The sequence below is a fragment of the Podarcis gaigeae genome, assembly GCF_964106915.1.
Source record: "Podarcis gaigeae genome assembly, chromosome: 2".
Classification (NCBI taxonomy): Eukaryota; Metazoa; Chordata; class Lepidosauria; order Squamata; family Lacertidae; genus Podarcis; species Podarcis gaigeae.
Window position 1 is genome coordinate 49,665,133 of NC_139679.1, and position 26,701 is coordinate 49,691,833.

At 41.4% G+C, this 26,701-nt stretch overlaps 1 protein-coding gene across 2 annotated transcripts in view; it reads right to left on the bottom strand.

The window, feature by feature from the left end:
* Positions 1-26,701, bottom strand: part of SLIT3 (slit guidance ligand 3) — a 400,487-nt gene that overhangs the window by 98,514 nt on the left and 275,272 nt on the right. For both annotated transcript variants that reach the window (XM_083718777.1, XM_083718776.1), the window contains exons 13-15: positions 17,498-17,641; positions 13,761-13,924; positions 836-986 (exon numbers count right to left, since the gene is read on the bottom strand). In XM_083718777.1, the coding sequence (XP_083574903.1) occupies positions 836-986; positions 13,761-13,924; positions 17,498-17,641 (459 nt within the window). The remainder of the gene's footprint in view (positions 1-835; positions 987-13,760; positions 13,925-17,497; positions 17,642-26,701) is intronic.

The window sequence follows — 26,701 nt, forward strand, 5'->3', positions numbered from 1 at the left end:
AGGTCCAGTCACGAATGACTCTGAGGTTGCAGCGCTCATCTCGCTTTATTGGCTGAGGGAGCCGACGTACAGCTTCCGGGTCATGTGGCCAGCATGACTAAGCCACTTCTGGAGAACCAGAGCATTGCATGGAAACGCCGTTTACCTTCCCGCCGGAGCGATACCTATTTATCTGCTTGCACTTTGACGTGCTTTCGAACTGCTAGGTTGGCAGAAGCAGGGACCGAGCAACAGGAGCTCAGCCCATCACGGGGATTCGAACCTCTGACCTTCTGATCGGCAAGTCCTAGGCACTGTGGTTTAACCCACAGTGCCACCCACATCCCATGGTGTGCAGTAAGTTTGTATAAATAAATATAACAAAAATAAATAAAAATGCAAAAGCATGATAAAGTGTGTATTTGAACACTTTAACTTAATTTAACTTACGTTTAACTTAAAACATAAACTGCCGTATTTGATACACATTAAATGTTCTAATGCAGGCATAGGCAAACTCGGCTCTTCAGATGTTCTGGGACTACAATTCCCGTCATCCCTAGCTAACAGGACCAGTGGTCAGGGATGATGGGAGTTGTAGTCCCAAAACATCTGGCGGGCCAAGTTTGCCTATGGCTGTTCTAATACATAAAGCTGTATTAGACAGATTTTCATTTCCTCCAAAGTAGTACCATTAAATATCAGGCCACAATATGGCAATTGCATTACAAGATCCACACATTATAGTTTGATAACTCTGAAAATGTATAAGCTCAGCTAGCAAAGCAGGAAGGAACAACTGAAATATTTTCATAATTGAGCATTATATATTTTTTTACAAAAGTGCCAGACTTACAGGTCTGTGGTATATTCTGGAAGGTGACTAGGAAGTCGAGTGAGCTTTTGATTAGAACAGTCTACAATTGTTCCCTCACAGCGGCACTTTTCAGGACAGACAAGGTCCATGAAGCACTCCCCACTGAACTTACTCCTGTAGTCTTCTGAACCTGTAAAATAGAAGTATTTCCTGGTAAATAGTTAGTTATACAATAACTGTCAGAAGTAAGAGTTGGAGAAGAGAGAATTTCTATTTACTTAGGGAAGTCCATAAGAATCAGTCCAGACTATGCTTGAAATGGTTTGCATAATTCACTCCAATGTAGTTCCAGAAATCAGGGACTACCTTGTCTCTCAGAGGACTATTCCAGTATCTTTTCAGCGTTTGGAAAGTATTTGTTGTGGTATTAATATCCATCATTCTATACCAAATAGCATGTTAGAACAAATACTGACGGAAATATAAGGCATTCAATCCACTTAGAAACAGCATATATGTTTAAAACTAACTAGTTTGCTTTGCAAGGATAAATATTTTAACAGACAACACTGCAGTTGAAAGTAACATGACTTGCAAATGTTTCTACTTTAATCATGATTGGTACTGTGTATATTTAGGAAGAATTGCCTACTTCAGCCTGATATTGTACTACAACTCAGACCCCCTTTGACTTGTTTTAATGAAATGCCTTCTTATTTAGTCTCAGCAAATCAATCTTTTCAGCTTTTATTTTCTTTTTTGAAATATTACTTGGAGGTTTAAATGCGATCCTTGTGCTTATGGCAGCCAAAATATTAATGGATATGCAATCAAAGAGTTGGCAGCACAGATCCAATCATGCAATATTTGCCCACTCACTTCATAGTTAATTATGGAAACAACTAAATATTTCTCTGAAATAATTTGTGATGTCCAACCATCCTAACAAACCTAATTATTCTTAACTTTCCCAGGACTCTAAAAGCCAGTTGCAATTGGAACACTGATTTCCCAGCGTCAAATTCATTTATCTGAAAACAATAACTTTACATAAGAATAATTTTGGGGAGGGAAAGGATTGGAAGGGATAATGGGCGCCAGATCTAGGGGGCCCTGGGTGACAGGGCACCCACAACACAGGGCTCCAATGCAACTTCTGGTAGAAACTGGAAGTCACATCAAATGTCTTGCGAGGCCTTTTGAGGCCTGAGAACTGACGTCCCTGGCCCTACCAAGCCTCTGAACACAACTTCCGGTAGAAAGAGGAACTTGCGTTCAGAGGTCTTGTGATGTCTTGTACGTAATCTCTGAGACGCTACAAGGCCTTATAAGAGCCACTGCGCCACCGATGCAATGTGACGCCATGATGTCACAATGTCATATTATGCCATGGGGCACCCATAACCTGGGGCCCAAGTCAGAGTCCCTGGAAGGGATTGTTCAACGAAACTGCAAGAAGAGTTTGAAATGGTCCTCAGTAAAAACCTGAATCTAAGCTGGCATCTGTGTACAGAGATTTGGATTAATTTTAGCTTTACCTATCCAGTTTGAGAACATCACTAGCACCTGCAATGGCAACAGAACAGAGCTGTGCAGAAAATATACGCATCTTCAAAAATTGCCACACAGAAAGCTCCACATAAACAAGTTTTTTGAAGCTAGAAGGGAAGGGAGAAACACACAGGTTCACCTGCTTGAGCTTCTTATAGCTACCTTCTGGCAATCTTGAGAAGGGCATGACTAACTGGCTAGAACCCTGAACAGGATCAGTGTATTTAGTGGACAAGAGACACTGCAACATTTTGTTGCAGGTCCCACTTGCATTATTTCTCAACATCTTTCATTTCTACTGTATCCAGCAAAATGATGACATCTAAATATTTTGTTTATAGCCTAAATTTTGCACCATCAGGCTAAAATCAAACACATAGGACAGGATTTAAAGATTTGATCAAAGGATCATCTTCACATACACAAGGCTTCTGAGGCACCCATTCATATGTGCTGGGTTAATCAGTGTAATGTTTTTTGCTGAAAATGAAGGTGAGAACTGGGTTCGAATCACAGCTAAGTCACGGATGCACTGAATTGCCTCAGCCAATTAACTCAATTTCTTTAGTTTTTATAGATAGGAGTGGAATAGTTTCCTTCCTACTTACTTCAGAAATACTTTGGTTTCTTTAAATCACATAACACCTAATAAGTGCTGCTACAGGGAAAACTAATAAATATTACACCAAATATGAGACTATGATACAGAAAGGAAAATGGGCTACACATTACCTCTTGTAACATAACACCACCATCACGAACGCTGGGTATGTAAAATGAAACGAAACTTTTCTCTCACTTTTAGTATGCATGCCTTGGAGCCAAACTAGATGTGACAGGGGAAGTCACATGTATTTATTCATGTGTCTTCCCCATTTATGTAGAAAGCAGCAGATGGAGGCTGCTGTTTTTTTTACATGAAAAGCTGAGCATGGGTGAGGGAAACTAAACCCTCCTCTGCCTTGCTGTGCTGCTTCATTCAGCCCCTGCCCCCCAAATACTCCCAAACTGTCTCACTTTCAGAGCTGAGTTGGTTCAAAAGTGCTTCAAACAATGGAGCAAAGTGAGATTAGGCAGGGGAAGGAGAAAGCTGTATTTTCACCTAAGAAACAGACCCTGCACCCCACACCCTTGTATATAGCTTATTCCCTGAAAACAGGCATGCAAACAATCACACACTGAAGCATGTAAACCACTCGGCTTTGCACTGAATGACTGGATATTAAATGTTTTATGGATTTTGGTTTTATGGTTTGAAATTACATTATGAGTCATTTTTATGTTTTTGGTATTTTGTGAGTTGCCTAGGGAGGGAGGGGGGAGGGCCAGGGAGGCGCAGAGTGGCATAGCCTCCATAGCAATCCAAATCCCATTGGCTCCTATCAATGGGGCAGAAGGTGGGAGGGCTTTTCCACTGGTTTTTACCCATCCACTCCCAGGTGATCTGCAAGTCTTAGGATCCAGCAGATTCCAAACCCCCAGTGCCCCACTCCAAAACGTTGTGTGCCATCTTAATACTTTGGCCATTGGCACTGATTCTCTGGATCCTATGCACAAGGATTTGGGATACTATGGACAGGGCAAGGGCACACTCCTGTTTAGTAAAGGTGATGTAGCAACAGCAAGGAAAAAGAAAGGTTACTGCTTATGTATAAATATATGTGTATATTAAAATTTTAAATATGGATTATCTAGAGGCCATGCAGTGTAAAGTGATAAACACCACATGCCACCATCAAGTACTCCAGGCTACCCATCAACATGTAAGGCAGCAGCAATCAACTGCCAAAGAGAGGAAATTTACTACTTAACTTGAGCCTTGAGATCACTTGGACAGGTGGCTGCTCTATCATGTTATTCCCATTATAGAAACTAATGTGAAAGCCAGCCATCTGGTTACATTACCAGTTATAGGTGTCCGTCCATCTCTACATACATTACTTTATCAGCAGGTTCCCATGAGGTTTAAAGTGGATACGGTGCAATTCAAGAGGTACAACATTAAGCATTATGTGCAAATCATAAAAATCAAGGTTGGGGAGCCCTGCAGAGGAGGCTCAGAATATAATATTACCTTCAAAACTTCAGCGTAACATGAAAATCCTTTTTTTTTTTTTTTTTTTTTGCAACTTCAGTATTCAAATAAAAGCTTTCAATGACCTGGTCCATGAAATCACTTTTAAATACTTTACCGGTACTTCTATTTACACATGTAATAGTTTCAATTGTTATGCTAGTCAAAACAGCTAATTTGAAAGACAAATCTGAAACCGATTTTTGAAATCTACTAAAAATGTAGCTCCATTCCTTCTAATCCCATACGCCAGACTATTCCATTTTTCTTGGTGGCTAGGGAGGGGATGGGAGCAGACTCAAGAAAACCGTCTGATCCACTTACTTTTCAAATGCATGTTAAGCAAATAAGGCAACCTACTGAAGTACTCTCAGTGGAAGGCAACAGCAGAGTGAAAAGGTAAACTTCAAGATTCAGCTAGAGGTGAGAAGACCATTGACCAAGTGGCAATTATTTGGAAAGCTAGACATGGGAATCAGATGACCAAATTGATCTCTTAGTCTGCAATACGCTGATTGTCTGCATCATCCTGCCTAATGGTCAGGAACATTTCTAATTTTATGAGAAATCAAGGAAAGCAGAGCAATGGACAGTGTACATTACTTAGCAGGATTACATAGACAAGGGTTTTCAGTTTCCTTGGAGACTTAATAGAAATTCCTCAATAAGATGATCAACAATTGGGGGGGGGGGGACTTTCCTTGAAAATCTCTCCCATAACATGCAGTTGCAAGGGGAGTGCTGTGTGTAATTTAGGGCACATTCCAAGTTTATATAGGCAAATGGGGAAGGCCACTGTGCCCTGTGATCTGCCCCAGAATCCTCTGAAAGAGGCACCAGTCCCATTACAGATGCGGATGGATTCTTCAGCAGACAATACGGAAAGGCTGTTCTAAGGGTACAAACAACAATAAAAAACACCAGCACAGACAGACATTTGTCAAGTGGTTACATACTCTACACATTGTAGTGGTACATTACCCAAGTTGCCAGCATGGAATGTGCAAATATATTGAAGGGAGGTCCATATATAGGATTCTAACTATGTATTTCCAGTATTCTACCTACTCACTGCAGCCATATGCACTTTTGTTGTTGTTTTCATATCACAAAAAGTAAATGGAATGTGCTGCGTATACATAATCCATTCATAAAAATGTAAAGGTAAAGGACCCTTGACAGTTAAGTCCAGGTGCGAATGACTCTGGGGTTGTGGTGCTCATCTCGCTTTACTGGCCAAGGGAGCCAATGTTGTCCGCAGGCAGTTTTTCCAGGTCATGTGGCCAGCATGACTAAACTGCTTCTGGCGAAATCAGAGCAGTGCACGGAAACACTGTTTACCTTCCCACCAGAGCAGTACCTATTTATCTGCTTGCACTTTGACGTGCTTTCGAACTGCTAGGTGGGCAGGAGCTGGGACTGAGGAAGAGGAGCTCACCCTGTTGCAGGGATTCGAACTGCTAACCTTCCGATTGGCAAGCCCTAGGCTCAGTGGTTTAGACCACAGCACCACCTGTATCACAATCCATTCATACACACATAGAAGTTTGCTGGAATAAACTTATTTCCAAACTTATGTAACCACAAACTGTTATCCAATATGTAGTAAGTTCATTTGCCAGGTATATTTTCAAACTGCTGCACCCACACTGTCCTATAAACATCCTCTTTATAAGCTTATCAATTGCTGTAAGGTCCACACATCTCAGCAACCTAAGCATTGGAACTGGGGGTTTCAGCAGTGTCTCTCCCAACTATCTTGGCAGTACTTAATGACTTTTAAACTCAGTTTCACTATATTTGAAAGAGTTGGTTCTGTGACATTAAATAAGGCCAAGAAAAGGATTTGAACCAATTGTGTGACCATGTACACTTTCAAGCAGAATGGACTAGTTGACCCTCGAGATCCCTTGCAATTCTACAATTCTATGATTGAATGCTGATTAGTTCAACACCAACATTTTCTTAAATAGCTACATTTGATATCCAAACACCCACACCTCTATCCCCAGTGTTATTCAAAAGTGCAGATCATAGCCAAATACTGTGCCTTGCTTACCATCTTCAGCTAACGATGCAATGCTAACATCTTTTACAAAATTTCTCCAGCCATGAAATAATCACTGAAGCTGAAAGCAATAAATGTAATAAATGAATTAAATGTTCTATTTGTTCATTTTAAGAGGAATTAATGCAACTTGTTGCAGTTATAACTTCTCATACCTTACAGAGTTGTACTCAGACTGGACCTACTGAAATTAATGGACCTAACAGTCACATTCACAAATTTAACTGAGTCTACTCTGAATACCATTCCTAATGTTTTGATATTTGTTTATTTCAATATAGCATTTATATCTGGGATTTTTATGAATAACACCTAGAGTTCATGTTTTGATTGAAGACACAGTTTAGAATTTTTCATAAGTAAATAAAGTCACATGCAAGATTTTTGCAAAGTTGATCTCTGATTGCTTTTATCCATTTAAGGATTTTATGTTTGTGAGATCTGCAGTAAGCCTTCTAGTTTTATGGAATTTTCTTAACCATAATGATTCTTTTTAAAATCACTTTTCCTGTCAAAACAAGAAAATAGCTCACCTTTTGACGGTTCTGAAAACAGCAGAAGTATCCCAGCATGCCATGCTGCAGGAAAGCATGGAGCCTTCCATGGTGCTTGACAGAACCATGTTCAATTTGTATTGTTCTACCACATGGTTAGATCAAGCACAAAGGAAAATCCCATCAAGTCAGAGTCAGAGTTAGGCAGCCGCCAAAGAGAGAGGAGCGTTGAAGAGGAAGCAGCATGGAGAAGCACAAGCTGGAGATTTCATTGAGAGCTGCTGTCCATTTCTCCCATGCATAAAGGAGCTGAAGTTCAAGAAGTCAATACTTATTGCTATAAATGCAAAAAAACCCCGCCCTATAGCACAGATTGTTAGTGCATGAGAATAATGACCAGAAATTTCTGAAGGTGTGTGGTAGGAATCCAGTTAAAGGTCTGCAATTGACAGCCTTCAATGAATGTTCAACAGATCATACAAAGTGAGCATGCTCAAATTGTGAACAACATATATACACCACAGTATCTAGTGATTTAATACAGTAATGTAATACTCTTACTCTTCTTAATAAAGCATCCAGCCAATACAGTAGTAATTTCTGAAACAATCAGCCTCTTTTAAGACTAATGTATTATTTTCTTATGATTATTTTGATATTCCTAATTATTTTGATAGTGTTTGTTTCCTTTAAAATTCCACTAATGTTAGAGCAAGGATACAGCATTTTCATATATGCCACAGATAGTTAAGCAGGAAGTTTATTATGTATGTGAAACTGCCCACAATTAAGAGAATGTCCCTCACAGCACAATTCTAAATATGCCTACATGGAAGTAAACCCAACAGTGTTCAATGGGGCTCAGTCCCATAACAGCAGCCCCATCTAACCAAAGATTTATCTAGTCCAGCATCCTATTTCCCTCATCATTAAACAAATTTCCTGATCTGAAGACGGTCCGCATGATCAAGGGCATGTCTACACCAGTCATTCCATCTTCCTGGGAAACCCTGTAACTGAAGTTCTTTAAGCAAAGTAGGACCCCATAACAGAGACCTCTCAGAATTTTGGGGTTAAGCCATTACAATTATACTGGTATAAAACGGATAAAAAATTGCAATGCAGATATATATGCCTAAGATTTGAAGACTCTTATGGATGGGGAAAACGCTACATTAAAATGGAAACCAACACCTGAAGCTAGCACGGAATGTTATATTTGCTTTTTCCTTTTCAGTTTCTAATACATTATTATTATTATTATTATTATTATTATTATTATTATTAATTTTATCATATTATTTTATATTTTACATTACATTATATTTTTATTTTATTACTTATGCTTTAATTGTGCTCAAGATAGCCTACATTCATGTTTAGCTGAATTTCCTTTACAATCATGAGAATTTTGTCATTTGAACAGACCTGTAGGAAAACAGAACCACTACTATTAGAACTGCTGTTAATCCAGACACCACGGCTTAAAATGTGTTATGTTATAGTCTACTCTAGGAAGAAAGTTTAGTGCAAGCTGGGCTGTTAGCTTCTATTTTTTTTTGCCCGCCTAATACCATTCAATGCATACCAAGGGAGAGGGGAGTGACATGGTGCACAAAGCAGCACATGTACTTGACACCGCCTTGGACCAATGGCCAATGATATTTGAAATCAGTCGTCACCACTATGAAAAAACTTGTTGAGAACTCAGGCCGTGATCCAAAATGCCATGAAGACCACCTTTCTTCTACAAATGTTGGTAAATGGAGGGCAACATGCTCTGACACAAATAATGGTGCTGTAATGATAGAGGTTACAAAAAGTGTCACTAAATATGCGGGTGCCTATGTTGCCTCAGTCTTTCACATTTGTACCAATGCTGCTATCATCAATTTGGATTGAATTACTGAGAGGCAGCATGTGACAGGGAGAGATTTCTGTTGGCAGATGGCTCATTGTCCTACCTTCATTGTTAGTTGTGCTAGTGGTGTGTATGACAACTATCTGGCATTGTAGCAGCTAATTAAATCAGTTAAATAGAACAAGAATCAAATGCTGCAGATACTGGGAAAACACATTTGGTTATCAGAGCTTCAAATGAGGGGGGGAAACTCTTGTTGTTGCAGGAAAGGGCAAAGCTCTAGTGACTTTCTGTTTCCTTTAAATATCCGTTCATTAGCAGGGAAACCGCAGAACATGGACAGATCAATCAACTGCTAGTCAAATGCGACAGAAAGAGTGGACAAAAAGAAACCTACAAGAGAAAACAAAAAGAGACGTTTCTCTGAGCGGAGTAATATTTCTCATGCCATTGGCAGTGCACACCACAGAGCTGCACACTAATCAAGGAGCCCTGCCAATTCTAAAGCGGCGCAGGACTGCCATTGAGCAAGTACAATCTGCTGCTAGATTCCTTTTGATTTCCCTTTAGAAAACAAATCTGTATAGCAGTTATCTTAATCAAAAGATGCCAAGCGAACAAGCCTGCTGAGAAGGAGAGCCTCTGGTGAAATAGAGTTGGCATGTCTCACTTGATGCTTGGCTGCCACTGGGCAGGTGCAACCGAGGGAGAAGACTGCTTTTATGACTGTTACCCAAAATGGCAGCATTCCTCTCTTTTCTGAGAATTCATATTTAATACATAGCAAGGCTGCAGCTAGGAAAAAATGTCCTCATCCATATTCTCCTTTGAATTTTTATAACGGTCCAAGCACAGAGGATTTAAAAGCCATTCGATTAAATCTAATATTTGCAAATACAGGCAGATCAACCTTGCTTTGCAATATGTCAGGCAATATGAGAACTTTTCTTCACACAATATAATCTGAGTTTCTTCAATTCAGGATGAGAGACAAAACTACTACATCCACTTTAAATTAAAAAGCCATCAAAACAAGTAATCTAAAGATCCCATCACCGACATTTCTCCACTATATCCTGTATGAAACAAGTATCTTCAAAAATTAATTGCCTCTCAAAGCAATGCTAAAAACACTATATGTTTTCATTCACATGCACCATACACTGTTTAAACTTGCAATGGCCAGCTCTCATCATGTACAATGATTATATATACTTTAGAAGTACTGTATATATATTGTTTACTATAATTTCTTGCAAACGCCGGCTGCAATCCTATATCCAATTTACAGAGGGTAAACACCAAATTCAATGAGTCTTAATTGTCAAGAACTACACATGGAAGATACCAAGCAGAATTCTATCAAAAGGAAAAATTCACAGTGCAGTCCTATGAATGTCTACTCAGAATTAAGTTTCACTAAGTTTAAGTTAAGTATGCATAGGATTGACTTAGTTTGGCTACAATTTTTAACATTGCTGTCTTCATCATAATAGGACTTGTAAAACACTTATTACAGATATGCAAAGCACCGTGGTCTCCTCTCTAAAGATCCCATCAAATATTCTCTGTATAACTATGGACAAGAGCTTCCATGCAATTAGGCCCAAGTATGATTTTCAGACACAACTGACTCCATACCTCCATAATTAAGCCATATCACATGACTTAAGTTTTTGAATTTATGTATTGTTTACACCTACATAACTATTGACCAAAAGCTAAGCACACAAAGACATAGAATGTGAGTAAAACTTGTTTCCATTTGTATGCAGTTTTCCTTCCCACCAATAAAAATCAATTTCACTAGTTATTATCCAAAATGCATTTTTCTTTCGATTAAAAGAATGATGTATTCCAATAGATTGAAAATAAATTAATAAATTATTGCTTCATTTGACTGAACTTAACTGTAACTTCCCAATGCATCCAGTGCTGAGGTGAACTTGAATCCATATCCAAGCCCACCCCCTGCACCATGTTGACTCTTACTGGTATTGTTTTAACAATCAGTTTCTTTAAATATCAGTACACATTGATTAATTTTTGTGGAACAGATATGGTTTTACAACAAGGCATTTGGTCAAAATACCACAAGGTTGTATCAAGCACAGTCTTTCCATTAATGGAATATTCTTTGATTCAATAGAAATTTCAGTGAATGGAAGAGCAAGGGGAGAAATTTGCCCAAATTTCTGCTTCTTCCCCCAACCCCCTCTACTATCCTCCTTTTATTTTCCCCAACCCTATGGAACACTTTTTTTTTGGGGGGGGGGGAGCAGAGGAAGCTCTAAAAGGAAGGCGAAAAACAGCAAAATTAATTGGATACATAAAACTTGAAGTAAATTTAATGTTTTGCAAGCAGAATGCTAACTTATTTATATAATTAATATTCTCTACATAAATATGATTTAGATGCCATAACTTTTACTGTATTGACAAAGGGCAGTTTATGAATGAAGGCTTATTGAGGAAAAGAAGGGTAGATGTCATCTTTCCTCACAAAGAAACTAGTGTCTTCTGCCATCTGCTCTTAGTTGTCAGAAGTGCAATTCATCATAATCCTTTTTTCAGGAGGAAAAGGTAGCAGTACTCATTTTTATGTGAAGGTACTGCAACATATTCCATCAATGACAGCCATTTTTTCTTCTCAGTCTACTTAATGATTTTCTGCTGCATAAAAATCTACCCATACTTGAAGCTCTCAACACTGAAAGAGGTGGCATATTATACCATTGCTACACATTTAAATCATTTAGGTGTAAATAACATGAGGAAGTAGACAACTAACTTTTACTCAGAGTAGACCCACTGAATTAATGAACAGCACTAAGTTGGGTTCATTAATTTAAATCGGTCTGCTCTGAGGAAAACTTAGCTGTATACGATCCTTACAATGTGAGCAACTAGAATATTACAAAACGGCCCTCTGCACATGCCTAAAAGATGAAACACAGACTAACAGTAATCACTGACTGAGACTTGAAAAAATCCCAATCTGTAATACTCTGAATCAACTGCAGAGCTCTAGACATGAGGTGTGTTAAAATGATCAAACATTACAATAAATTTTTAATATTTCTTTCAATTACATTGTTTTTTGAATGTTTACAATCTTAAAGGCCAGCTCGACTAATAATTTATTTTATTTATTACAACCATTTGTATATTGCTCAATCAGAATAGTCTCTAAGCGGTTGCCATATAAGCCATACACTTATTGTATGGCTTCCATAAGAGTTAACCGTTGCTTTTCTTCCTGAATATTTCATCCTTCCATTCAGCCACAATTTTGCAACACAAAGGGACATCAATTGAACATCAAACACTATTAAAACACCATATTTTTAATTCAGGTTGCCTAGTTGTTTATATTATGATGCCAATGTGGCACAGTTCTCATGGGCAACTAGTGGAGATGCTTTTTGCCATTCTCAGTTCTGAATGCTGCTATTGCCTTTAACATTTTGCGAACCTAAAATGACATAAATTGAGACCTACCAAGCTGAACAAAGCTCACCATCTCTGAGTTTTGGCTTGACATGAAGACCAGCTGGACAGCTAACCTGGGGAGTTGCCCAGTGGAGCTGAAGGGCAACATACTCTGCCATTGGCCAAATCATCATGGTAATAAGAAGACCAACCTGGCTAAATATATCCACTAAAGAAGGAGCAGCTGCAGGGAGCCTGTTTTCCCCCTTCCTGGGAGGAAAAAAACACTCAGTTCCAGCTGCTAGCTGTCCAGTGATCACAGAAGCAAATAGAAAGGACCCTCTGTCCCCATTCACTGTCCTAAAGAACAAGAGCCACCAACTTCTATTCAAGCAAGAACACCAGAGATGGAAGATCAGCCTGGTCCAAATTGGATATAAATTCTTGTAGTTTGCTACTATATTCTGGCCTTGAAGAACTTATCTCCCTAGCCAACCTTTTCCCTCTACTGCCCTTACCTTGTGTGTCTTATCGTTTTAGTTTGTAAGTCTAGTGGTGGGACTTCTCACTCTCTGGTTTATTTGACTCTCTTTGGGAGACAATAATTGTCTTAAAAGCAGGATAAAAAGAAAGAGGCTTTACTGATCTTCTGATGAACTGCCATTTATGGCCAGTAGGTTGAATTTGGCAAGTAGGTCGCACAAGTTGCACAGACCTGTGTGGTGCATCCATCTTCCTTCCTTCCTTCCTTCCATTCATGTTATGCCACTGTTTTATAGTTCATCCATAGAGCATAGAACTTGCCATACATTTTTTTAAAAAAGACTCTCCTCTCCCAATCATCTAATCAGTATTATCTCTTTGATTTTATTCTTCAGATGTTGGGCACTCCCCACTCCTGCCCAGGAGCACTTCTAGCCAATTTATTTATTTACTTACTTAAAAGAGGCCTCTGCAACTATCTCCACATCTACTACGTCTAAAGAGATACTGACTGCACCATTGTTACTGAAAAGTCACCTGAGGGGGTTTGTCAAAATAGTTAAAACAAAGCATGCTTTCATTGACTGGCAAAATACGTCCTCATGACAAACCCTTTATTCAGTTAGTGAGATCTTTTCTTATGAATGAAACATTTGAATTCTTTTATTTCTTAAAGAAGAAGTCATATGACATATTTGGCCACTTGTACCTTATCTCTTTTAGAGGCAGTATACAGTCCTGCATTCTTTTAAAATTACATCCTATCTTTGTACCTATATAAATATATAAACCACAAGGCAAGCTAAAGGGTTGCCTCTCTTTTAATGCATAAGGTAAATGGGTTTTCTGGAGGACTAATCCAATTCTCCAAATTTAATTTCAGAAAGATGCTACATAATATCCATTATAGCAAACACTGTCCTACAGATTTGATTAGTGGGCTCTCTGGACCTGCTTATTTCTGAACTGAAAGTGCAGTACAGCCTGGATAAATGAATTACCTGAGCAACGGAACTTCTTGCTCTTGATCTGGCTGATTCGTTTGTTGGCAAGGCGACGTGGGCTGCTGCATCGAGCGCCGCTGGTTTCTATTGGATTATCCTGCAGGTAATCAGCCAGCCACTTCAAATGGCAGTCGCACACAAATGGATTCTGAGCTAAATGCCTGCAAGAGGGATGGGATGTTTAACCAGAAGTGACCTGTGACATTGTACTCCATCATTGTTTCTTACAAACATAAAACTGAAGAATAGAGTAATTGAATCAGCTTCCAATACACCAGGCCTGGCGGAAGCCACATGGAGCTGCACTTGAATGGAAGAAATTCTGTGAACCATCTTATTTTTTAGCCCATTAAGTCTGCAGCAAGCCTTTTCAAGAAGGAAACAAAAATTAATATAGCAAAGCTTGCTTTTAAAGGGCACAGACCTTCTGTCTACAAAAGGCACTGTTTTCATGCCACAATACCCTGCAGTTGAATGCATCTTTTTAGAAATACAAGGATTAAAATAATTCTTATCACAAAACTAAAGCATTGCAGACAACAAATTGCATGTTTGTAAACTAGTGTATTTTTGGCCAGTAAGCAGTCTACAAATGAACTTAAAATGTAAGTGTGCTGGTCAGAGCTGCTAAATCCTTATGTAAAATAGATTTACTCCTGAGGATCAATTAAAAATTGATCCTGAACAAAATTGATCTTGAAACTAGAACCCAACTAATATAACAACAAAAGTGAAGGTAAAATATAACAAGTCAATATTTATTAGAAACTTGAACTGAGTAAGTGGGAAAACATGTTGTGCCACTTGGATTCGATTTCTAATAAGCAAATAGCAAAGAATAAAAATAAAAGAAAGAGACTGGCCCTGCCCCACCATAAAATTTCCTCAAAGGGTTAGGCCAGACTTCCTCAACTTCGGTCCTCCAGATGTTTTGAGACTACAAGTCCCATCATCCCTGACCACTGGTCCAGCTAGCTAGGGATCATGGGAGTTGTAGGCCAAAAACATATGGAGGGCCGAGGTTAAAGAAGCCTGGGTTAGGCACTTTTGATACAGGTTAAAGTCACCTCAGCTAATTATGTATGACAACACTAACTAATCTTCCTTACTTTAGATTATTTTTCTATTTTTCAATATTTTTGAATCTTTTTATTGCAGTGGTACCTCAGGTTAAGTACTTAATTCGTTCCAGAGGTCCGTTCTTAACCTGAAACTGTTCTTAACCTGAAGCACCACTTTAGCTAATGGGGCCTCCCACTGCTGCCGCACCGCTGGAGCACGATTTCTGTTCTCATCCTGAAGCAAAGTACTTAACCCGAGGTACTATTTCTGGGTTAGCGGAGTCTGTAACCAGAAGCGTATGTAACCTGAAGCGTATGTACCACTGTATGTACCCAAGGTACCACTGTATATGCAAACCAGTAAAATAAAAAGATATCAATGAATTGAGATTTAGGGAAGAATCAAAGAGGCATTAAAAAACCAAAAACAACCCAGTGCTGTTTTACAGGCCATTTATCCAACAAACAACCTATTAATGTGATCCAGATCTTCACCTGGATTAACTTGTATTGTGTGGTATGTCTGATTCCAAAGGGCAAAAAGGTCACGAGTCAATGTGGCAAGCTGCTACACATAAATGACTCATTGCACAAAGCAGCCAGTGTGGTGTAGTGGTTAAGAGCGATAGACTCGTAATCTGGGGAACCAGGTTCGCTTCTCCGCTCCTCCACATGCAGCTGCTGGGTGACCTTGGGCCAGTCACACTTCTTTGAAGTCTCTCAGCCCCACTCACCTCACAGAGTGTTTGTTGTGGGGGAGGAAGGGAAAGGAGATTGTTAGCCGCTTTGAGACTCCTTCGGGTAGTGATAAAGCAGGATATCAAATCCAAACTCTTCTTCCATTTTAAGGAAGGTTCAAGTGGTTTCCTGATCAATTTTTTGTAAAGAGGCCTCTGGCTAGCTTTGGTCACTGAAGACTTACACTGTATTAATTTCAAGAGTTTAAATTGGTGAGGAAACCAAAAAAGTTTCTGATGGTGCCAAGCAGCTTAGCTTATTCAAAATAAAAGAATTCTCTCACACATGTGATAAATGGCTATCCAAGAAACTGTCAAAAATTGTATATACAACTTATCTAATAAAAATAAAACAATTTTGACTCCGCTTAAGCCTTACAACATGATACCATCATTCACTATAAGAAAGAAAACAAAAATAGATCAAATTGATACTTTTTTGGAAGGGGGAACCTCCCATATTTTAACAGCAACTAAATCACCAAAAAGGGATAATATGTAATGTTTAATGGGCAAAAGTGGGAATACAATTTAAATATAAAGATTTTTAGTAGGGACTGATACTGATTATTTTAGTTGTGCAAAGCCATTGAACAATTGTTCCCAACAGAATGTAATACAAGGCCAAGACAAGTGCCAAAAAATCAAATACCTCAGGATGAGAACAGAAATTGCGCTAAAGTGGTACCTCAGGTTAAGAACGGTTTCAGGTTAAGAATGGACCTCCAGAACGAATTAAGTTCGTAACCAGAGGTACCACTGTATGTAGGTTGAACTTTGGTTCCTTATTTTGAAACCACCTTTTAATTAGACAATGACTAACATGTTTAGCAGTGGAACTGCAGTAGTGAAATCGGGACACAAAACACTGGTTAGGTGGATTTCCCACTCTATGCACCTATCCCATCTTTGGTTTCTAGCCTAAATATCTACTTACTATATCCAATTTGTTTGGAGTCTGTTCATATTAGCAACTGCGTAAAATGAACACAATAAACATACAATATACGAAGATATAATATTGTGAATGGAGTGGGATGAGGTACAGCAGCAACACAGGCTAGTTGAGCTATCTACCTGACAGGTATAGTAGTAACCTGGAAAAAGGCAAGGCCCAACAGGAGAGCCAGCCATGATATGTCGTCAGCAGCAGCAGCAGTAGCAAAGTCAATACTATGGAGAAGTCTCTACTGTCACTAGCAATGTATATAAGGGCCACTGTGAACAGCAAACATTCTCTCTCATGCTGTGTTGCAATGAGTGAGTTGTATGACTTAATTCTGACTGTGTCAAAATTCTAATTCTCGCAGCAGGCCAATACCTCTGAGCAGCACAAATCTCAACTACCATGGGGTAACACAAGTCTCTACTACCAATGAAGCTGCAGGCGCTGCTGCTGCCACTTGCAGCTATATCTATTCTCGTGTTTTCTTGTTATCTTGAATCAGTAAGGAAGGCAAAATATAATATTCTTTAAAAAAATTAAAATTTTGGAAAATTTAATGTTTTAAAATACTGCCAATTTCCCCCTTCCAGCCTTTTATCTATTTTCTTCCCTTTTTCTGTACCTTTCATTCTCTTTTCTATCTGCTCTGTCCATAACACTTTTCTTCCATCTTTTTGTCTGCTTCTTTATTTCTCAACCTCTCAACACTTCAACTGCCCACACCCCTGCGGGTTGGAGCCTTTAGCGCTCTGGCAGGCATAGTGTTACTCAGAACTAAGGAATGGTATAGGATCACAAGATTATGCCATGTCCTCCATATCTGAAAACATTGAGTGTTTGGGATGGATAGTTTTAATGTATCTATGTGTAGCTGTTTGTTTGTTTGTAAATCACTTTGGGTTGCCTTGGGCAAGATAAAGTGACTAACCAATTTCATCATCATCATCATCATCATCATCATCATCAAAAACAATATTCTTGGATACTCACAGAGTTTGAATTGTTTGGAGAGGGACAAAAAGTCCTTTACTGATAGTCTGCAGCTTATTATCATAGAGAGAGAGCAAATTGAGATTATGCAAATCTTGAAAGGTGTTTACTCTCAGGCAGTTGATCTTATTGGCATTCAGAAGCCTGTAAACAAAACAAAAAAATAGTTTTAAAATACAAATATTACTGAGGACTAAACAAAGCTTTTCTGAGCAAGCAATAGAAAAGAATGGTATTAGAAGTGATGCACTGTGGTATATAGGTTTCTCAGGTTACCTTGGCTGCAGTCAAAACAGAATACATGTAAATAGTAGAATATAAAGCATCCCTTAAAAACAAACAAACAAACAAACAAACAAACAAACAAACCATTCTGTCTTGCAAGGAGTTGTGTATTAACAAGTTTAACATGCTACATTAAGTTTCTTAATGGGACAGGCACATACCACAATATTTCATTTAACCTGCTGGAGTTGTCTAGTTATTTCATAGAACTGGGACTATCCCCTCTGAGGGCGTTTCCACACATCACTTATGATGGTATAGTTTTAAAAAGTGAATTTGCAGCTGAATGTCTGCACCTGTTATTAGAGAGTGAGAATCCCATGTTAATTGTGTGTAATAAGCAAATTGAGAAAGATTTTGTGGCTTTGGTCACACCCCTTATGTAGCCTTGTGTTCTTTGAAGCAGTAAATGTCAGAGTTATGAGCTTACACAGAGGGAATATAATGCCCAGTCTTCTGGAATTTAAACTTATGGGAGTATAATAGATTAGAAGCGGTTAGAAGAGAGAAACTACTTGTGTTTGTGTGTTTGTCTAAGCTACAGCTTATTCCTGAACTTCCATCACTATCTGCCATATCTGAATAACTCACAAAGTGATAGCTCAAAAGGGAAGTGCTATGAAGCAGTTGTTTCCAAAAGAACGCCTATCAACTGCTACCTGCTTATGTATAAATATTATCCATCTCACAATGAATGTGCACAACAGTACTATATCACAATACTAAAATTCATCTCAAAAGAAAAAGAAAAAAGTCATAATTTGCCAAAGTGATACGCTTTTCAACTAAGCCCTTTTTAGGAATGTGTACTGAAGTGGCAAGCAAATAGATTAGATTATCAACAACCCTTGTGCACAATTAATATTCTCATAACTGATGTAGTAACATGAATACAATTTCAAGTGTTTAAAGAATAACCTGAGCTTCCAAAACAGAATGATAGAAAATAATTGGTTTGAAGAAGAAAAGAAAGACATTACTGTAGCATTTGCCCTCACCAACATTTTAATTTTCTGATCAGAGAAGACAAGCAAGCAAACTATCAGAGAATAACTAGAAGTACAACAAGAAAATGCAGGTGTCTGTCATTATCAGATAAGCTAGAAATCATTTTAAGTACAGTACACTAATAACCAGAAAGAATTATGAAAAGAAATTTAGACAAAGACCCCTCTTTTCTCTTGCCTGCATTTTTTATCATAGCATCATTAACAATTCTTATAAAATTAACACAAACAACAAAAATGGATAAAACTAAATGGGGAAAAGCGCAGTAGCAGAATTCAAACTACGTGCTATGGGGTAGAATATAGGTACTGAGTGTCTGAAGAAAGCCAGATTCTAACCTGACTCAGTCACTATTCCTCAGTCTATTCTTCATATGGCTATTGTGTCCCTCTGTGGTATCAATTTCTTTAACTATCTTATACTAGTGCCTTGTTTACAAAGGTACTCTTAGTACTGGAGTCTTGCATATCAGACTATTTTTTTTACAATGGCTGTCATACTATTTGTATATCACAGGTGTTAACAGCAGTTGAGAGTCCACCTACCACTAAGTGCTACAGCAGTTGCTAGCAGTAATTACAGGTTCCGTAGTGCACTGGGAAGTGTTTATATATTATTCAAGTACTAGCAATTACATATATAACAAATCACCTTGAATATGAAGGCAGAAAAAGTTCTACCTAAGGAGCTATGTTAGTTCATGCAAATAAATTGCTTGACTCTGATATACCAATAATAGTTTGGAAGGACTGCTGGTGTTATATTACTAGGCATTGCGAGGAAGTATTCACAGTGAATATGTTTCTTACTGTTGGTCTATTATCAATGGTAATCTTATTACTGTGTGTCATGCAAAGCTAAATTCTCCATATGTTCTCCTCTGATGCATCAGCTCCCACACTGATCCATAGAACTCCAAACCTGCCATAACAAGTGGAGACACTGGGGATCAAAAGTTGCCTCTGCCTCCTGAGTCAGTGAGAGTCTACTCAGGCAATGCCACTCATGGGGGCAAGGTATCTAATCCCACAGCATTTTAAAAAATAATAAATAAAAGAAACACATCAATCGGGTTTTGTAAATAAATTGCAGTGCCAAAGCAGAAAGATCTTTAAAGAATAGTCAAAAGAAATTACTTCTTCACACACTGCATAGTTAAACTACCACAAGATGTTGCAATAAGTATTTCCAGTATCGGAAACATTAAGCCTCTGAATGCTGGTTTTTGGGGAACGTGAGTGGGTACATTCATGTACTGATTGTGTGCTTCCTGTAGGCACTGTGAGAAGAGGATGCTAGACTAGATGGGTTTTTGGTCAGGTACAGAGGTGCTCTTCCTATGTTATTAAGATGGTAGTGTCACAGACTGGCTGGACACAGAGGAATGGTGGGCACTAGCTAGTGAACCCCCAAGGCTCAGAACATGGGGATTGTTGGCGAGATAACAGAGTGGTCAGAGGGAGAAGCCTGGGAAGAGTAGCTGCTGGAAGCAGAAGAGGTAACAGGGTTTAGTGAGCAGGGAGAGCCTGTGGCAGAGAGAACACCAGAATCCAAGGCGGAAGCAGGAGAGGAGGGAGCCCAAGAGGCAGAGATGAGTCAGGCTGGTGAAGAAGCCAGGGCACCTCCCCCTCCTGCTGTGCCAAGTTCCCCTCCCCCCCCCCCGATGCCCCAGGACCAGATAAGGTATAAAAAGCGATGAGCAGAGACAAGTGTGTCTTTGTTGTCTCAGATTGTGTCAGGGCTAGAGTTAGATGCAGGTCAGCACAAAAGTAATAAGTCACTAATTCCAGTGAACTATTATTCAAGTAAACTAAAGTTCCAGTTACAGATAGGTAGCCGTGTTGGGCTGCCATAGTCAAAACAAAAAAAAAAATCCTTCCAGTAGCACCTTAAAGACCAACTAAGTTAGTTCTTGGTATGAGCTTTCGTGTGCATGCACACTTCTTCAGATACACTGTAAACTAAAGTACAGTTCTGGCCTAGTGGTCTCAGCAACCCTGCGTGATAGTTCTTGCCCGGATGACACAGTTGTGAGGACTGAAGTTCTCTGTTTTCCCACCCCTGTCTAAGGCTCCTCCTTTCCAGTGCTATTCCCATGCAGTCTCAAACTGCATCTGTGAACAATTAATCTCTGTTCTGCTTTCTTCATTTTTGTGTGCATTCTTGGAGACCAGCGGGGAAGGAAGCTGGTCGCAGCAGGAGGGAGAGACTCTCTTGATTCTTCAGCAGCCTCTTGACTTCCCTCCTTTCCAGCCTCTACTTCAGTCTCAAAGTCTGGACTGCACTGTGTCACAGACTCTTCCTGCTCACTAAACCCTCTTGCTCTTCCATCTTCCGACACCTCCTCTCCCCGTCTTCTCTCTCTGAGCACTCACCATCATCCCACCACCAATCCCCTGACTCTGAGACTTCTTCCCATGGGGGTTTAGCTGGGGTTTCCCAGCTGGCGCCTCTCACCACTCCGCTGCATCCAATCAGTCCATGACAGATTGCTTGGGAAGGACCTAGGATGAAGGAGATTTAGGCAGCTGTGGGAAGGAGGGGACCGTCAGTCTCCACAACTACCTCAACGGGGCAAGATCTACTGAGAAGAGTTGTTGTGCTAATTAGATCTGGCACTGCTCAGCAGACTTACTCTGTGTGATTTATTCCTGACACCCATTCCTGACAGGTAACTATTAATTCTTTCAAACTATAGATCAGGGGTAGGCAACCTAAGGCCCATGGCCAGATGCGGCCCAACTGCCTTCTCAATCTGGCCTGCAGATGATCCAGGAATCAGCGTGTTTTTACATGAGTAGAATGTGTCCTTTTATTTAAAATGCATCTCTGGAATATCTGTGGGGCCTGCCTGGTGTTTTTACATGAGTAGAATGTGTGCTTTTATTTAAAACGCATCTCTGGGTTATTTGTGGGGCATAGGAATTGTTTCATTTTTTTCTTTCCAAAATATAGTCCGGCCCACCACATGATCTGAGGGACGGTGGACCGGCTTATGGCTGAAAAAGGTTGCTGACCCCTGCTATAGATACTAAAAACTGACAGTTCCCTACCCACCATAGGGTTATCTGAAACATGCTAGGAAAGTCCAGCACAGTGAGGCAGTGTCGCACTGTCACCCTGCTGGCAGCGGTGCCACTCTCACATACAAGGATGGGGTGGGGAGGAGAAGGGTGACAAAGAGACTGGAGCTGCATGGGTGCACTGGAACAACCATGCTCCTACTAGTGCACCCAGCGTGTCTGCCCTACAGTAAGCAGCAGCAGCACGATCAGAGGGCAAAGGCATGGCACCATCCCACCACACTGGCTGCTCCTCAATCATGTTTACTACAAATACAAATGCAACAGTCCAAAACTGGATTTATTTTTTAGAATACTTAATAGTTTAGAAGACAAATTCCAGAGAGAGTATTAGCAGTGTTTTTCACTGTAATTTTTCAAGGAATGAATAATAGCGTACAAAAATCTTGAAATTCAATAAAAAATAAGATGCATAGTCCTTTATAGAAACCTAGCAGGATATAAGAAAAACTGAATTCCAATACTGAATTGCACATCCTTTTCTTTCCTGGTACAAACCTTACTTGAAAGAGCCTTCACCATTTCTTAACAGTTACTACTTTCATATGCTACAGAGCTTCTGATAAACCTCAGAAATTATATGTGATGGGATAATGAGCTGCTTGTGCGTAAAAGCTTGATCCCGCTGGGGTTTGGCCGGTCATCCAAACCCAGGCACTAACGGAGCCCCCAAAAGCATGACTCCGTCAGTCGCTGGTAGTATCTGACAGTGGGCGTCTACGGAACTTACGCCAACATAAAAGCTGTTTGACGGACATGCGCTTTCGTGACTCTCTGCGTGACAGTTTCCGGCGAAGGGAGGGAATTCCTAAAGGGGGTCTAGTTACCTCTTCACTATTCTCACTAGAAGCGTCTGAGAGCCTCCCCTCCGCTGTAACTCCTGCACTCCCCCTGCTGGTTCCTGCTTCTGCTGCAGAGTCTCTCCTACTCTGCTGGAGCCTGTCCAGCACCTCTAACTCCGATGGCAGTTCCCTGACATCCACCTCCCCCCCAGGCCCCCCTTCACCCCCTCCCGCCTCCTCTCCCACTGGCGGTGAGGGCGGAAAGCCCCTGAAAGAGCAATCCTCGTCATCAGAGGATTCAAACACTTCTAGCCACGGCGTCCCATCTCTCTCCCCGTCTTCTTCTTCTTCGTCGGAGGCAGCTTCCTCACCCACCCCTGACTCTGGGAACCCTTCAAACTCTCCCTCCTCATCGGTGGTCCCAAAGTGTTCCCTTCTAAATCGTGCCACGGGTTGCGGTTTTCTTGGGAAACGCTGATGAAATGTTTCTATTAAGATCTCGTCATTCACTACCTCTGCTGGCACCCAAGTGTTTTCCGACTCTACTTCCCCCTCCCATTCTACCAGATATTCCACCTGATTCCCCTTCCACCTGGAATCAATGATTCCTGCCACGTTCATGTCGCGCTCTCTCTCTTCTATCACGAGCGTTTGGGTGGCCTCTCTCTCACGCTCCCCCCACTCACGTCCCTCTCGGTACGGCGACAGTAATGACCTGTGAAATACTGGGTGTAATTTCATGTGACTGGGCAGTCTGAGTTTGAATGCTACTGGGTTGACCTGCTGTATGACCTCAAAGGGTCCCAATTTCTTGGGTCTCAATTTCTTACTCCCACCCTTGAACGGTAGTCCTTGGGTGGACAACCACACTCGGTCTCCCACCCTTATGATTTCACCTTCCCTCCTATTTCTGTCTGCTTGCTTCTTATATTCTTCCTTGGCTCTCTCTAAGTTAAGTTGAAGCTGACGGTGGATCGCTTCCATCTCTTCAAAAAAATGTTCCGCTGCCGGCACGCTCCATCTCTCCCCCCCCTCTCCTGGGAATGCCCGGGGATGGCACCCATAGTTTGCCAGGAAAGGACTCATCCCTGTGGACACATTCTCCGCGTTGTTGTAGGCAAATTCGGCCAGCGGTAGCTTATCTACCCAATCATTTTCTCTGTCCTTTACATAACACCTCAGGTATTGTTGCAAAATGCCGTTTGCCCTTTCCGCTTGCCCATTAGTTTCTGGGTGTCGGGCAGTGGAGAAATTGAGTTCTACTTGCAGTAAGCTCATAAGTTTCCTCCAGAACCTGGAAGTAAATTGTTTGCCTCTGTCACTGACCACCCTCAAGGGGGCGCCATGCAACCTGAAAATATGCTCTACAAACAACTTGGCGGTCTCCTCCGCTGTAACCGCATGTGAACAGGCTATAAAATGACACATTTTGGTTAATAGATCTACCACCACCATAACAGCTGTTTTGCCTTTGGATTTTGGCAGGTCCGTCATAAAATCTATGGATACTGCCTCCCAAGGCCTTTCTGGCGTGGGTAAGGGTTGTAATAGCCCCGCTGGCGCCACCCTCTCTCCTTTTGCTCGCTGACACCTGTCGCAACCCCTAACATATTCCCGCACGTCCTCCCTCACCTTGGGCCACCAAAACTCCCTGGTAACCAACCACATGGTTTTGTGCTGTCCAAAATGTCCCGCTGTGGGGCTGTCATGCAACTGCTTGAGTACTCTGCCCCTCAGTTCCCCATCTGGTATGTACAGTGCCCCTTTGTAATACAACGCCCCGTTCTTTTCTTCAAATCCCCCTGTGTTCTCTTCTGTCCTCCTGAGTTCTCTGAGTTTCTCTTGGGCGTATTCATCGTTCTCCGTACCTTCCATCAGTTCCCTTTGCCCCACCAATGCCGCCCCACACACCCAGCGGTCTTCGGAGATTACATGCCTTGCCTCAGGCGCTCCCTCCCCCTCTAAGTACTCAGGTTTCCTGGAAAGGGCATCCGCTCTCACGTTCTCTGAACCTGGCACGTAACGAATCTCAAAGTGGAATTTGGAGAACTCCTGGGCCCATCGCACTTGTCTCTGGTTCAGGACACGGGCTGTTCTCCAATATTCCAGATTTTTGTGGTCAGTTCGGACTTGAACCTTGTGTTGCGCCCCAATCAGCAAGTGCCGCCATTTCCGGAATGCTTCATGAATGGCGAGCAGTTCTCTGTCGTACACTGTGTAGTTCCTCTCGGATTTGTTCAATTTCCGCGAAAAGAATGCACACGGTCTCCATTCCGACGTATCCTTTCCCGGCTGGAGAAGCACGGCCCCCACTGCTCGGTCTGACGCGTCAGTCTCCACTCTCATTGGTTGTTGTAGATCCACGTGCAGAAGCTGTTCTTCCGACGCAAACGCCTGCTTTAGGCGTTCGAACGCCCGCTGCGCTTCTTCCGTCCAAACAAATTTCTTTTTGCTACTAAGACAATCTGTGATGGGCGCGGTCAAATGGGCAAAGTTTTTGATGAACTTCCTATAGAAGTTTCCGAACCCCAGGAACCTTTGCACGTCCTTCTTGGTCTTTGGTGTTTTCCATTCCAGTACCGCTTGAACCTTGCTGGGATCCATGGCCAATCCCTTGTCAGACAACCGGTACCCCAGGAATTCCACCTCCCTAGTATGAAACTGACACTTCTCCAGTTTCACCCACAGCCGGTTTTCTCGCAGTTTGCTCAGTACCTCTCTTACATCTCGCACATGCTGCTCCTCATTCTCTGAGTACACCAGGACGTCATCTAAGAACGCTACGCAGTTCTTGTAGAGCAATGGCCCCAGGACGTGATTCATGAATGATTGAAAACAGGCGGAGCCTCCTTGTAATCCGAAAGGCATAACGAGGTACTCAAACGCCCCCAAGGGGGTGAACATAGTGGTCTTCCACTCATCCCCCTTCCTCACACGTATCAAGTTATATGCCCCCCTAAGGTCCAGCTTGGTAAAAATCTTCCCTTTTCTCACCTGTGTCAGAATGTCATCAATTCTAGGCATAGGGAAAGTCACTGGTTCTGACACTGCATTCAGGGACCTGAAATCACACACAAGTCTGGGCTTGCCCGTGTTTTTTTTGTCCACAAAGAACACTGGACTGCCCCCCACCGCTCGTGACTCTCTGATGAAACCTCTCTTGAGATTCTTGTCAATGAACTCCCTTAACTCCTGCATCTCACTGTCTGACATTGCATACAGCTTCCCCACTGGCAATTGTGCTCCTGGGAGTAAGGTAATTTGACAGTCAAAGGGTCTGTGCGGGGGCAATTTATCCGCTTCCTTTTCGCTGAATACGTCAATCAAGTCAGCGTATTGTGGTGGCACCTTCCCCTTGTCCATCACTTCCACCCCTGCTAGAGTGGCCCTGCTGCCTGCCTGGGCCTCTCCCTCCTTGCAGTGTTCTAGGCAATGTGCTGATCCAAAGGAAACCACGCGCTGATGCCAGCCTACTAGCGGATCATGTAGTGCCAGCCAGCTCATTCCCAAGATAATAGGGGCTCCTCCCAGGGTGGCTACGTTAAACGCTATCAGTTCTGTGTGCCGTGCCACCCTCATTATCATTGGTACAGTCTGTTGGCTCACTTCTCCTCCCAACAGCTCCCTCCCATCAATCGTGGTAACCTGCAAAGGCTTACTTAATGGGATAGTCTGTATCTGGTGCTCAGCTGCAAACTCCTTACTCATGAAATTACATGAGCTACCTGAGTCCAATAGCGCTCTTATCTTTAGTGGGTGTCCGTTTGCCAGTTCCAGCAACACCTCTATCACAAGTGCTGGTCTTGGGGGTTCCGGCGTGGGCACGTTCACTACTCCCTGGCCTGGCTGCTGTGCCCCGATGTTGGCAACCAGGCGTTGGCTTTTACTTGCTCCTTCATTTCATCCTCCTCCTTCCCCCCAACAGTTCCTGCCATCCCTTGCCATTCCTTCCTTTGCGGACAGACTCTGGCAAAGTGACCTGGCTGTTGGCAGAGATAGCATCTCTTGCCGCTCTTTCCCTCCTTCTTCCGCCCTTCACTGGTGTT